The following is a 12,793-nucleotide window of genomic DNA, read 5'->3' on the forward strand; positions in this document are numbered from 1 at the left end:
AGATGCATTACTGTATTTTAAGTTAATTAGGCAGTTCCAAGTAATTAAAATAAGAGCTTCTACTATAAATAGTCTTGGTAACGTGTTCCATTGTGGTTGGGTGACCTGGCAGTAAATATTGTAGCACCTGTACTCCCTAAGCAGCCAAATCCCAAACCCCACCTTTAGCAAGGTGGTGTATTTCCTGCTTAGTTGATTCCAGGTATGTAAGCAGCTGTAGTGGCTAGCAATAAAGGGGTTGGGTGGGGGGTGTTTAAGTACTAAAGCAATACTGCTTTTAAATCTAGATGTTGCCATTCTACCAACTCTCAATGTACACACTCGCTTTTTTTGCTGTCTTCACAAGAAAATGAACTGTGATCCCCAATGGTGCTGGGGCCAGGAGCAAGAGCACCTTCTGCTCCTTCATAAAGAACTGCAGCTTTGGCTTGTTCACTGGGCTAAAGGGTCTGACAGTTCTAATTGCAAAGCCACTCTAGCTTCCCTCACATCTTCTGGTCCAGATACCCTTGGGCTGCTGTTCACCCTCAGCTAGGCATCTAAAATTAAAGAAGCCTTCATGGACATGCTTCAAATCTTCTGGTATAGTACACTACCTTACAACTGACTGTGGAGAACTAGTGTTAGAATATACCTTTGACAAAAATTCTAGACAGCACAGGTGCATCCAAGTAATTGACAGGAATGAAGAAGCAGGAGTGTGACCCATGTTACAAGTCACACTAGGCACAGAGAAAGCATACAAGGGATTACTCAAACTGATTTAAGATTATATTTCAAAAAATTAACTTGCTCTGTATTTACCACATTAAGGCTGGAAAGCTTTTTTGCAACATGCCACCCCAAAAATAAGAAGCTTACATATTAGGCCTTAATACACGCTACTCATTTATTGTGAATCTTCTGCAGCTTCCTTCAAAACAAACCTGTTGAGAAAGAAAACCAACATTGATAGCAGCTTGGTTGTTCTTACCCACTTATACAGGTTTCTGTTATAAGGAAGACTTAACTGGACTGCAGCACACATCCTCTGTAAGAAGTACTGGTTTTGAGTACACTTTGTCTGATTTTGTTGTAGGTTATGGTGTAGATGTGGTGTACAGCTGTCAGCTGTTCTTCCACAACAAAGCAAGCTGTTAGGGGAAGAGCACCTCCATCTTTGGACTTGGAACTTAATCTTTTTATCTTGTGCATATCCTCTTACAAATGGTGCTTTGAATAAGGTAGAGTACCTAAAAAACTCCTCAGTGGTGTAACTTAGCTGCCTTCACTTGAACTCTGTTGGTGTATTTTGATAATGAAACTGTGGGCCTGGGCAGTCTGAGAGCTGCGTGTTAACACCCAGTACAGAAACATCTTCAAGTAAATCTTAGGGCAACAGAGTCGAAACAATACGTTGCTAGAGAGAGATGGTCTGTTGTCACAACTGCAGCCATTTTATAATGTAGTAATTTTTCTTCCCAATCCTCAGCAATGATACTCCATTCTTGAGAATGTGTTGTCCGAGAACAAGAACAGTCTCAGGATTAGTTTCTCGAATCCCATTTATTGAGACTCCACCGTTTGTAATTTTCTGGTACCTTAAAAAGAAAACAAAATAACACTGGTAACAGCAATAATTGCTGTTAAATACCAAAAGTTCAGTTAAAGGTTTCTGGTTTGATCCATAGTTGAATAAATGTTAATCCTCCTACACTTTACCTTCAGTTCAGGTTACGAGCAACTGAAACTAACTTTAGCCACTGCTACTCCCATTCCTTCTGAGAGGTATAAGGAAACTTCGCTGTTGCCTTAGACTGTCCATCAGGTGTAGATTTTACAGCTAAGGTACGAGACCTATGTTATCCTACGCTATTACATCAAAATGGTATGAGACCACCTGCTCTCCTTTAACTGGTATGTAGATCACTATCTTGTTTCTACTTCATTTGGCTATCTTAATTGTTTAACTTCTGAAAGCCTATCACTACAACCTATTTAATGATAGGCAGTACTGAAGAGCACAGGTGATAACATACCCACTAGGTCCATCTGGAATGGCATTTGCTTTGCGACACAAGTCAAGAACGTCCATTCCAGGTTCAAGCATCAATTCAGCTGAAGGAGCTTGTTTAAAAAGTTCCTGTAACTCCTGGTCAGACATAGCTTCCAATGCCTCCACGCTGCTGTGATAAAGGGCCTTAGTGCACCTGCGAGAATAAAGATAATTCAAAATACAGTGCTATTCTCCTCTTCACACAAAGTGCTACTCAAGAAATCAGATTTCTCTCTCCAACTTCTGAGGGTCCACACTGTAGACCTGTACTTAAGTACTTAAAGTACACCCCAATTTTTCTTTTAATCATGACTCACTGCTCTCTAATTTTTTTTATGTTGTTAATGTATTTTTAAGTCTCCAGAATTACTACATTTTTCTCTCTTTAACAGCTGAGCAACAACTAACTACATGAAAACAGTTCCTGGAAAGCTATGGATAATTACCATTGAATAAATCTTACAGAAAACTGCTCAACAAATCAAACTTCACCTCTTAGCAGATTCAAGCCCCTCTCTGCCATGAACAAGCTTGGTTACTTCTGCAGCAAGTCGTTTCTGAGGGCCCCATTTTTCAGGTTCTTTAGCATGCATTTCCATGATGTGGTCAATCTCTTCAAGAGGAAGGAAGGTAAAAAGTTTCAGGTACCTACAAGCAGGGGAAAAAAATATTTTGTCTGTGTAGCCATCCTTGCAGATTTCCTGCCTTTATCATTCAAACTTCCTTAACTACATTAAAACCACTTAAACATAAGGAAAAACTTCTTTCCTGTGAGAGTGAGGGAGCTTTGGCACACACTGCCCAGAGAAGTTGTGCAGTCTCCTTCTCTGGAGGCTTTCAAAACTTACTGGACACAATGGATCCTGTGTGACCTGATGAAAGTGAACCTGCTTTAGCAGGGGGTTGGTCTAGATGATCTCTAGCAGTCCCTTATAACTCCTACCATTCTGTGATTCCAGGGCAATTTAAGAAACACCTATTACAGATATTGTGTCCTTTCAAACAGCTCTTTGTTTTTGACCACATGCTTCAGCTTACGAGGATGATATAAGATAGTGTCAGATGCTTTTATGAAGCTGGTATTGGAATCAGCAACTTGGTTTTCTCTTGAAACATTTACATGGGTTTATTGCAATTCTGTGTCTAACAAGGTTTTATACTATATGCTTACTAATTACAATTCCCTAATGCAAAATACTGCTGCCAGTCTGTAGTGTTGATGAGACCGAGGTATGCTAAGTACTGAGAGGCATCTCAGCAGGAAGAATATTTACGATAATCAGAACTTAAAGATGTGCATCTGTGTACAAAAACATTTCCACATTCCAAGAAAGATGAACAGTTAACTTCCACGAAACCCTTAAACATTAAGTAGAGTCAGAACAATGCAAATTGTTCCTATCTGCAATTTTCAGAAAGACTAGCTAAAATTTGCACGTGAGGTAAAGGCCATCAAACAGCCTTAAGGTTTCACCATGTTAGTACTATTAGTCATTTACACACCAAGCACTCCTCCCATCATCTAAACATTTTTAGTTGACACTTAATTGTGAGAGTTATCAGTACATGGACAGAAAAAGAATGTTTGTCCAGATGTGGGCAAAATCACATGAGACTTTTTTATCATAGCTACCATACTAAACTATAGCCTATGGTACTGACTACTACTAGCTTCGAAGAGGTACAAGGAACTAGTAATTTCACCAGGTGTGTGAATTTTGTTTATTCTGGTTTTCTCCTCTGTCTTAGTTTTTACTTTCAGCAATGACTTAAAACTGATGCATGAAACCCTCTATCTTCTCAACTCCTTAGTGTACTACCTTGTATACTGCCTCCTATTCAGTTTAAAATGGTATCATTTTCTCCCCTTTTAAATGATACTGCAACCACAGTGTAACTGTCTTGTAGGCATGTGTTTATCTAGACCAGTGGTCTCCACAGTAGGAGACCACAGAAGACGTGCAAGATGATCTACTAGTGTGCAAAAAGAATATATTAGAACTTCAGTAGTACATGTATACAATCTATAAATAAGTAAACAAACTCCCACATATTAAGGTTGAATGCCCAATATTTTTTTACTGATAGGAGTGCATGATCAAAAAAGCTTGGAGATCAGTGATGTAGAGAGTTGATGCAATCATAAATAGGATTTTCTTGGCTTTTTCTTAACAAGGCACCGCTTTAATTTTCTCAGGGATACACAGTTTCTAATGTGAGGCAGTTCTAGAAGCTGAACTTTGTGTTTGTTTACAACCAGTTAAGTAGCTTCTTACAATTACAAGATTGCATTTTGGGATTCCTCATATTAAGCAAAGACTTGTAGTAATATGTATCAAACCGCAGTTGCTTATTAATCATCAGGCAAGATTTCATTTAATACTGCAATGTTACAGTACTGGAACTAACATACCTCAGAAGATAACATCATCCCACTGGCAGAACAAAACTTGTTACGCTTTACTTGCTTGTCCATCAATGTTCTAGTTTTATGATGCATATACTGACACATGGAGACAGGTTCCACTATCGTGTATGCTTAGGATCCACTCATGCCTGTTTATTATTGTTATTCTTCATCAATGTTTAATGAACGTACAGTTATAATGACCACATACTTCTACACAGAGCTCACATTGCACCTATCCCAATGAAGCCGTTTAAGGGAACAGTTAGGATCAGGTTATGTAAACAGTGAGAAAAAGCAAGATGAAGAAAGACTACTTACTTTTCAACGATGTTATCTTGTTGTCTGACAAAAAACTGATATAGCTCAAACGGAGAAGTCTTATCTCTGTTTAGCCAAACTGCATTGCCAGCAGTCTTCCCCAATTTATCTCCGGTAGTACTGGTAATAAGAGGTACAGTAATTCCAAACACATCTGTTCCTGTCATCCTGAGAAAGGTTAAAAAAAAATAATCAAACAAAAAACAACCAAAGGAAAAAAAAAACCCACACCTTGGTAAACCTGACTAAAATATAAACATTCTGTAAGTCTATCCTTGATATAAATCAGTTAAATAAGATGGGGGGCTGTGGGGCAAAAGAAGACCAAACATAAGAGTGCTTTAGGAAAAACACCTTGAACTTAAAAATTTAAGTTCATGTGTCAAACCGCTTCACATACTTTAAGCAGATTGACAAGCAACAGCACTAGCAAATTTCTGTGTCCTGAATATTTTGTCTTATGCTCTGAGCAGTAATTGAAGCTGCTTGTATGGCTGGAGCACCTGTAAGGCTTATGTGTTAACTGTCTTGTACCAGTTGAGCATGTACTGAAGTAGATGCATTGACACATACTCAACTGTTTTGCTTGTGTTCTGTGAATTCTTTAAGACTCACAGCAAGGTTGGTGGAAAAGCAAAAGCTTATCAACAGGTTTCATTTGATTAGCAAAGGAAGAAATGCAGCCCTATTTACCAATATACCACAACTGCTTCTACTTGGGTGTGCTCACAGCAGAATGCCAGCAGAAGTCTCAATTTTCATTTCAAATTCATGTTTTACAATACCTAATTTTTGGTTTTGGATTCACCAGTACACCAATTATGGTCTCAAGTTGTGCCAGGGGAGGTTCAGATTGGAAATTTGGGCTCTTAAGCATTGGAACGGGCTGCTCAGAGGGAGCAACCATCCCTGCAGATATTTAGCAGATGTGTAACTGAAGGACATGGTTTAGTGGTGGGCTTGGCAGAGTGAGAAGTTCGTGGCTGGACTCGATGACCTCAAAGGTCTTTTCTAACAAAAACAATTCTATGATTCTATGAACAGAAGCATCCGTCCTCTTTTTTGTGAAAAAATCACTAACATTTCACAGGAAATGGCTGAAACCATGGCCAAAATGCATGTATGTGGCAGGCTTAAGATCAGGGCAATTAACTCTGACAAAACTCTATCAAGATTCTCTAACTTCTGCAATCCACTGTTTTGCCTAACGCCAACACTCTGAGGGGTGACTTCTGCTGCTGGTGCTTTCGGAACTAACTGTCAACACCGAGCGGATGCGTGTGCGGCCACCCACACCGGCGTACTTGGTAACGAGCTCGTAGCCGGACATAATGTTGCCCATCTGATCGGCACCCCCCAGCTGGATGCGACAGCCGTGACGCCGGTGGAGATGCAGGAAATCGTAGGCCTGCAGCGCGGGGTAAAGGAACTCGGCCAGGCTCATGCCGTCGGGGCTGCGCAGCCGCGCCTGGCAGCTCTGCCGGCTGAGCAGTGTGCCCATGCGGAGCCGGCCGGCCGCCCCGCCGAGGAAGCTGAGCAGCGGCTGCCGGCCCAGCCAGCGGGCGTTGTCCAGCAGCGCGGCCCGGCCCAGCCGCTCGTTGCCCGCCGCCCAGAAGAGCTCACGGTGGTTGTCGAACAGCCGCTCCAGGCCCGCGCGCAGGCCCCGCGCGTGCTCCCGCACCCGCGCCACCGGCAGCGGCTCCCGCGCGCGCTCGCGGCCGCTCGGGTCGCCCAGGAGCGCCGTGGCCCCGCCGATCACGGCGATAACGTCGTGGCCACCGCGCTGGAAGTGGAGGAGAGCCATGACGGCCAGCAGGTGCCCCACGTGCAGCGAGTCGGCCGTGGGGTCGAAACCGCAGTAGACGGTGACGGGCGGGCGGCCCGGCTCCAGCAGCGTCGGCAGCAGTTCTTCCGCGCTCTGCGCCGGGAACACCTCCTGGAAGAGCCCGCGCTCGCACTGCGCCGCCAGCAGCCCCCTGGCGCCGCGGGCCTGCCGCGCCTGCTCGTGGGCTCGCCGCCGGAGCGGGAGGAGCGGCGGCGGCGGCAGGGCCCGGCGCGGGGCGCCCCACAGTTCCCTCGCCCGGCCGCACCGCCGCCACAGCACGGGCGCCGCCATCTTGCGCGGGCGGGGCACGCTGGGAGCGGGGCGGAGCGGCCGCCTCGTGCTCCGCAACGGTACCCGCCCGCCATCAGGCGCCGAGTGCGCCGCCGCTCGGCCGGGAGGAGCCGCGAAGGCTGTGCCGGGCGCGGCAGCGGCTGCGGGGTGGCCTTTGGGTTGTCAAAGGAGGGGATATGTCAGCTCTTCCTTTCCAGCCTCTTACCCCAAAGTGCCGGCACCACGTGGTCAAAATAAGTAAAGCTGCAGCTTTAGAACCTAAGTGTGGTGATTTAGCCTGATGTCCACCCAGTCATAAAATCACTTCCCCTCCTAATCTAGACAGGAGAGAGAGAAATATAACATATGGCTTGTGAGTTGAGATAAGGATGGAGAGAGAGATCACTTGGCACTTTGTGTCATGGGCAAAACAGACTCAGGGAGAAAAAGGTTTGATTTATTAAAGAAACAACAAGAGCAGGGAGAATAGAAATAAAACCTTCTTAAAAGCACCTCCCCCCACCCCTCCTCTTCCCAGGACTCCCTTTCCTTCCCCCCGCAGCGGCACATGGGATGGGGGATAGGGATTGTGGTCAATTCATTACAGATAGATTTTGCCACTGCTGCTTCTCAGAGGGAAGCCTCATCACACATCCCACTGCTACACTGTGGGGTCCCTCCCATGGGAGACAGTCCCTCATGAACTTCTCCAGCATGGGTTCTTCCCATGGGCTGCAGCTCCTCATGAACTGCTCCAGCATGGGGCCTCCCACAGGGGCAGCTCCTCACAATGTGCCCCAGCGTGGGTCATCCACCAGGAGAACAGTCCTTTAGGGACAGACTGCTCCAGCCTGGGTCCGTCAGGGATCACATGTCCTGACAGCAAACCTGCTTCGGTGTGGGCACCTCCTCCATGAACTCCCAGGTCCTGCCAGGAACTTGCTCCAGGATGAACTTACGGAGTCATGGCCTCCTTCAGGCATCCACCCACTCTGGCGTGGGGTACTCCATGGGCTACAAGTGAGTCTCTGCTTGCCGGTGGTCCTCCATGGACTGCAGAAGGACAACCTGCTTCACCATGGTCCTCACCGCATATCACAGGGGAGCCTTTTCAGTGCCTAAGACCCTCCTTCCCCTTCTCCTCCACTGACCTTGGTGTCTGTGGAGATGTCTTCACATTCTCTCTCCCTGTTGCTGCTGCAGTTTTGCAACTGCGCAACAACTTCTTCTCCTTCTCAAATATGTTATTCACAGAGGCATTACCTTCATCACTAATTGGCCAGGCCTGGGTCAGCTGCAGGGTCCACCTTAAAATTGACTGGCCCTAACTCTATCAGCTACAGGGGAAGCTTCTGGCAACTCTTTTTGTTTAAAGAAGCCACCCCTGTAGCCCTTCCCGCTACCAAAAAACCTGGCCCAGGCAAAATCACTACACAGAAAGCCCCTCAGAATTGATAAACTTTATCAGCCTGAGACTGTTTAAAGCACTGTCTTGGTCTGATTTAACAGGAAAATGAATTCCTTGTGTTTTAGATGTGTTCTGCTGGCCTCTGAAGCTTCCTCATTCTTCCCAGGTGTATTGATGGTTGAAGTAAATCACTTCTGTTGACATGGCAGCACAGAGAGTGCTTGTGCTTCAGCCACCATCTGCTTCAAGGAACTGCCAGTACAAGAAAAACAACCCTCTTGTGTCATCGTATTTTTTTTTTTCTGGCGGAACTGTCTGCCCTTCCTTTTGACCAACTTCCTCCATCAGTGTAACTAAACAGTGAATTGAAACGACTAAACATTTGATTTAGCAGAGACTAGTCAAGGATATTGGAAAAAACTTTGGAAATCCCACTTGCTTGGTACGCTTTGATGCTTCCCTAAGGCACTGTAGCAATAGGAAGACAATAGTGGGGGGAGGGGAAAGAAAAAAGGTCTGAACAGCATGATTGTGTATGGAAAATAATATGAAGTTGTTTAGAGAATGAACACTGGTTTTATAACTAGCCTTTCTAATCCTGGACAGTACTGCTTTGTATATTGATTATACATATACTGCTTTTGTATATTCATAGTTAGGTATTATCAGGCCGTGTTGCAGAGGAAAATATACACCAAGTTGTGTGTTGTGGTTGATACACTGGAGGAAAGGAATGCCATCCAGGGAGGCCTGAACAGGCTTGAGAGGTGGGCCCATGTGAATCTCATCAAGTTCAACAAGGCCAAACACAAGGTCCTGCACAAGGGTCTGGGCAATTCCAAGCACAAGTTCAGACTGGGCAATGAGAGTGGATTGAGGGCAGCCCTGCAGAGGAGGACTTGAGAATGTTGTTGGCTGAAAAAACTGAATGTAAGAGCAATGTGCACTCATAGCCCAGAAAGCCAACTGTATCCTAGGCTGCATCAAACAGAGAGTGGCCAGCAGGTCAAGGCAAGTGATTCTCTTCTTCTATTCTGCTCTGGATGAGACTCCACCTGCAATGCTGCGTCCAGCTCTGGAGCCACCAACACATGTAAAGATATGGACCTGTTGGAGTGGTGCCAGAGGAAGGCCACAAAAATGATCAGAGAGCTGGAGCACCTCTCCTATGAAGACAGACTGAGAGAGTTGGTGTTGTTCAGCTCAGAGAAGAGGCTCTGGGGATACCTTACAGCAGCCTTCCAGTACCTAAAGGAGGCCTACAAGAAAGATGGGAAGGAGCTTTTTACAAAGGCCTGTAGTTATATGACAGGGGATAATGGCTCCAAACCGAAACACTATAGATTTAGATTAGATATAGGGAAGAAGCTCTTCCCTGTGAGAGTGGTGAGGCATGGGAACAGGTTGTCCAGAGAGGCTATGTCTACCTGAACTCTGGAATTGTTCCAGGCTGGGTTGGATGGGGCCTTGAGCAACCTGGTCTAGTGGAAGGTGTCCCTGCCCATGGCAGGGACTAGGTGATCTTCAAAGTCCAACCCAAACTGTCCTATGATTCTGTGATTCTATATACATCACAAAGTAGAAGGTATTTAGATTGTCCAGTTAATCATGACTTCACACAGTCCAGAGAAGATGTTTTGTTAGGGATTTGAGCTAGATAATGATATCAATAAAAATCTCTTTTAATTCATCACTTCAAGTGGAGATGAGAGCATTTATGTGTGTGCACTGGTCACAGGTCAACCTCTACTTGTCCTGGTCAGCTTCTCTAGTTCGTCAAACTGATCTCCACATGGCATACAAATATTTACAGTGTATGTCCAAGGTAGTCTCAAAAGTGAAACAGAATGTACGTGACAATGACTCACAGGAGAGAAGGAAGCTATAAAAGCATTAGTTTTGCCACTTGAAAGCTACTGTCACTGAAGACTTTTCATTAACAGACCTGTGGGTAAGTGAAGTGGGAAATTTTTCTGTCATATCACATTGGGGATGAACAAGATGGAAGAAGATCATGTTTTGTTGGATAATATTGAAAGAAGGTAAAAAAATCCCAAACCATTAAACATCAGTGAGCTAATCCTAAAATACTGAGGTATCTGTCAGTGGCAAATACGTGATGCTTGTGCCAATGGTGTTTTATAAGAAAGATGCTATGCCATATATGAGTGTTGGACTTGTAATTGCATACTAAATGGGAATGGTAAAAAATTGGTTTTGTTTTTCTGATGACTTAATGTGCTGGCAAAAAGAAAGAGGATCAGCAGTACAAAGTACCAGATTTTCCTTTACATTTTGTTGCATCCATGTGGGGTGAAGGGAGGGGTTGGTTTGGGTTTTTTTTTTAAATGAATAAACAAATGTTACATTTTCATATATACACACATACATAAATTTTCTTCACTACAGTGCTTTGCTTCAAAAATAAGTTGAAAGGAAGACTGGGTTTTTTCCTCTTAGCCGAGAGGACCTTCTTCAGCTGAGGACATGGAGGATGGTTTGTATTTCTCAGCTGTGGTTAATTACCTTAATACAGTCAACTGAAACAGGCACACCTCTTCAGCTTCAGGAATTAATACTAAAACAAGACTTCAGACTTGTTTGGCTGTGTCTTTGTGGATAGAATGAGCAGCAGGAGTTTACTCTAGAGCTTTTCTTTGAGTATTAGTTTCTTTGAGTATTAGTTTATTAGCCTTTTTATTTCCATGATGGTATTGCTTTATGTCTGTTAATCAACTCAGTATTACTTAGCAATAAGCAGAGCACTCCTTAGGCAATGCCAACACAAACTTCTCTCTGTCTCACTTGTATTTTTTGGAACTGAATCTGTATGTGAAGTATATTAAACAGTTATAGATTACTACATTTTCCTTTACCCAAATGCTCTGCCTTCATTTCCCATATCACCACAAGTGCAGAAAACATCAGTGTCTTTTTGGTAGCGTCAACCTATTTGAATTTGTGTGCTAAGAATGACCTCTTCATTTGGATCTGTTCAGAAAGTCATCCATGTATACGCTTGGAGAAGAAAGATGCACATATGTTTCTAGCTCGTCTTTTGGAGGACTCCCCAGAGTGTGATGCCACATCTGAGGAGGTATGTGAAAAGTTATCATTGCTAGGCTGTATTTTTGCTGAGAGTTATCCTTTAACATAGCCACCAAACAAAATGTTTATAAACCTCTATGTGGGGAAGTGAACTTGATGAGTTAGGTGGTCTGTCTGAATCGTATTTTAAAAATTACTGATAATCCCTGCTGTTCATTTTTTCACTGACATCTGATAAAGTTGTGTAAAGGTACTGTATTCCTAAAAATTAATAGCATTTAAAAAGAAAATAATCCATCACTATGTCATATCACTGAGGCATACACATGCCCTAATGGTTAATGAACCCCCTAATGGAACAGGAGGAGATTGCCCTGCAGAAGCAGCACTATCTTGTCTTTGCTTTCCCTGCTTGAAGGATGGGAGTAAAACTATCTTCAGTTGTTTAAATGTAGGGGTATTGTGACGATGGTGATGATAATTTTCAGTATTGTTACTGGAGCACAGCAGTGAATGGCTATGTATTATTTAGGAAAGACAGTCAAAGGAGGTGAGGGGGTGGAGTCACTCTCTGTGTGAGAGCTCTGCCGGGGCAGGGATGAGGGGTGAGTTGAGTGCTTATGTGTGAGAATTAAGGGGAAGAGTAATGTGGGTGATACTATTGTAGGAGTTTACTATAGGCCACCTGATCAGGAAGAGGAAGTTAATGAGGCCTTCTATAAACAGTTGAGAGCTGCCTCACCATCACAATCTCAGGTCCTCATGGGGGTCTGGTTGGGGATATGAAGGTTGGAGGCAGCCTTGGCTGCAGTGACCATGAGATGGTGGAGTTCAAGATCCTCTGTGGATGAAGCAGAGCACCAAGCCAGGTTGCTATACTGGATTTCAGGTGAGCTGACTTTGGCTTTTTCAAAGACCTGCTTGGAAGAATCAAACTTGACCAGGATTCTAGATGGTAGGAGTGACCAAGAAAGATGATTGATCTTCAAGTGCCAGTTTCTCTAAGCCCAAGATTGGTGTGTCCCCACAAGCAGAAAATCAGGAAAAGGAGGCAAGAGGCCTATGTGGACGAAAAAATAACTACTGTAACTACTCAAGGAGAAGAATGAAATCTGTGTCAAGTGGAAAAAGAGCCTGAGTGCTTGAGAAGAGTATAGAAATGTTACCAGAGCATGTAGGGATGAAACTAGGAAGGCCAAACCACTTTTGGAATTAAACCTGGCAAAGGAAGTAAAGGAAAACAAGGAGGGCTTTTTCAAGTACATCAGTAGCAAAAGGAAGATTAAAGGGAATGTGAGCCCACTGATGAACAAGGAGAATGTCTGTGACAGAGGATGCAGTGATGGCAGAGCTACTGAATGCTGCCTTTGCCTCAATCTTCACTTCCCAGGCAAGCCCTTGGGAAGCCCAGTCCCTGGAGAATAGAAGAATAGTCTGGAAAACGGAAGACTTTGCCTTGGTAGATGAGGATGGGGTTAG

At 44.1% G+C, this 12,793-nt stretch overlaps 1 protein-coding gene across 1 annotated transcript; it reads right to left on the reverse strand.

Moving 5' to 3' along the window:
• Window positions 1-875: 875 nt before the first annotated feature.
• Window positions 876-6,879, reverse strand: YARS2 (tyrosyl-tRNA synthetase 2). Its single transcript, XM_010210597.2, has 5 exons — window positions 6,068-6,879; window positions 4,764-4,931; window positions 2,528-2,683; window positions 2,019-2,189; window positions 876-1,580 (listed from the first exon to the last, which is right to left on the reverse strand). The coding sequence occupies exons 1-5, from the start codon at window positions 6,877-6,879 to the stop codon at window positions 1,421-1,423; spliced, it is 1,467 nt and encodes a 488-aa protein (XP_010208899.2). The 3' UTR covers window positions 876-1,420.
• Window positions 6,880-12,793: the final 5,914 nt, after the last annotated feature.

This window comes from Colius striatus, chromosome 1, assembly GCF_028858725.1.
Source record: "Colius striatus isolate bColStr4 chromosome 1, bColStr4.1.hap1, whole genome shotgun sequence".
Classification (NCBI taxonomy): Eukaryota; Metazoa; Chordata; class Aves; order Coliiformes; family Coliidae; genus Colius; species Colius striatus.

What these genes read in the sequence shown, in the direction of transcription:
- YARS2 (XM_010210597.2), bottom strand. Translation starts at nt 6,879, where the DNA reads ATGGCGGCGCCCGTGCTGTGGCGGCGGTGCGGCCGGGCGAGGGAACTG. An exon ending in GGCTACGAGCTCGTTACCAA is followed by an intron (nt 4,932 to 6,067) that starts GTACGCCGGTGT and finishes AACCTTTCTCAG; the next exon opens with GATGACAGGAACAGATGTGT. An exon ending in GGGCTTGAATCTGCTAAGAG is followed by an intron (nt 2,190 to 2,527) that starts GTGAAGTTTGAT and finishes TTATTCTCGCAG; the next exon opens with GTGCACTAAGGCCCTTTATC.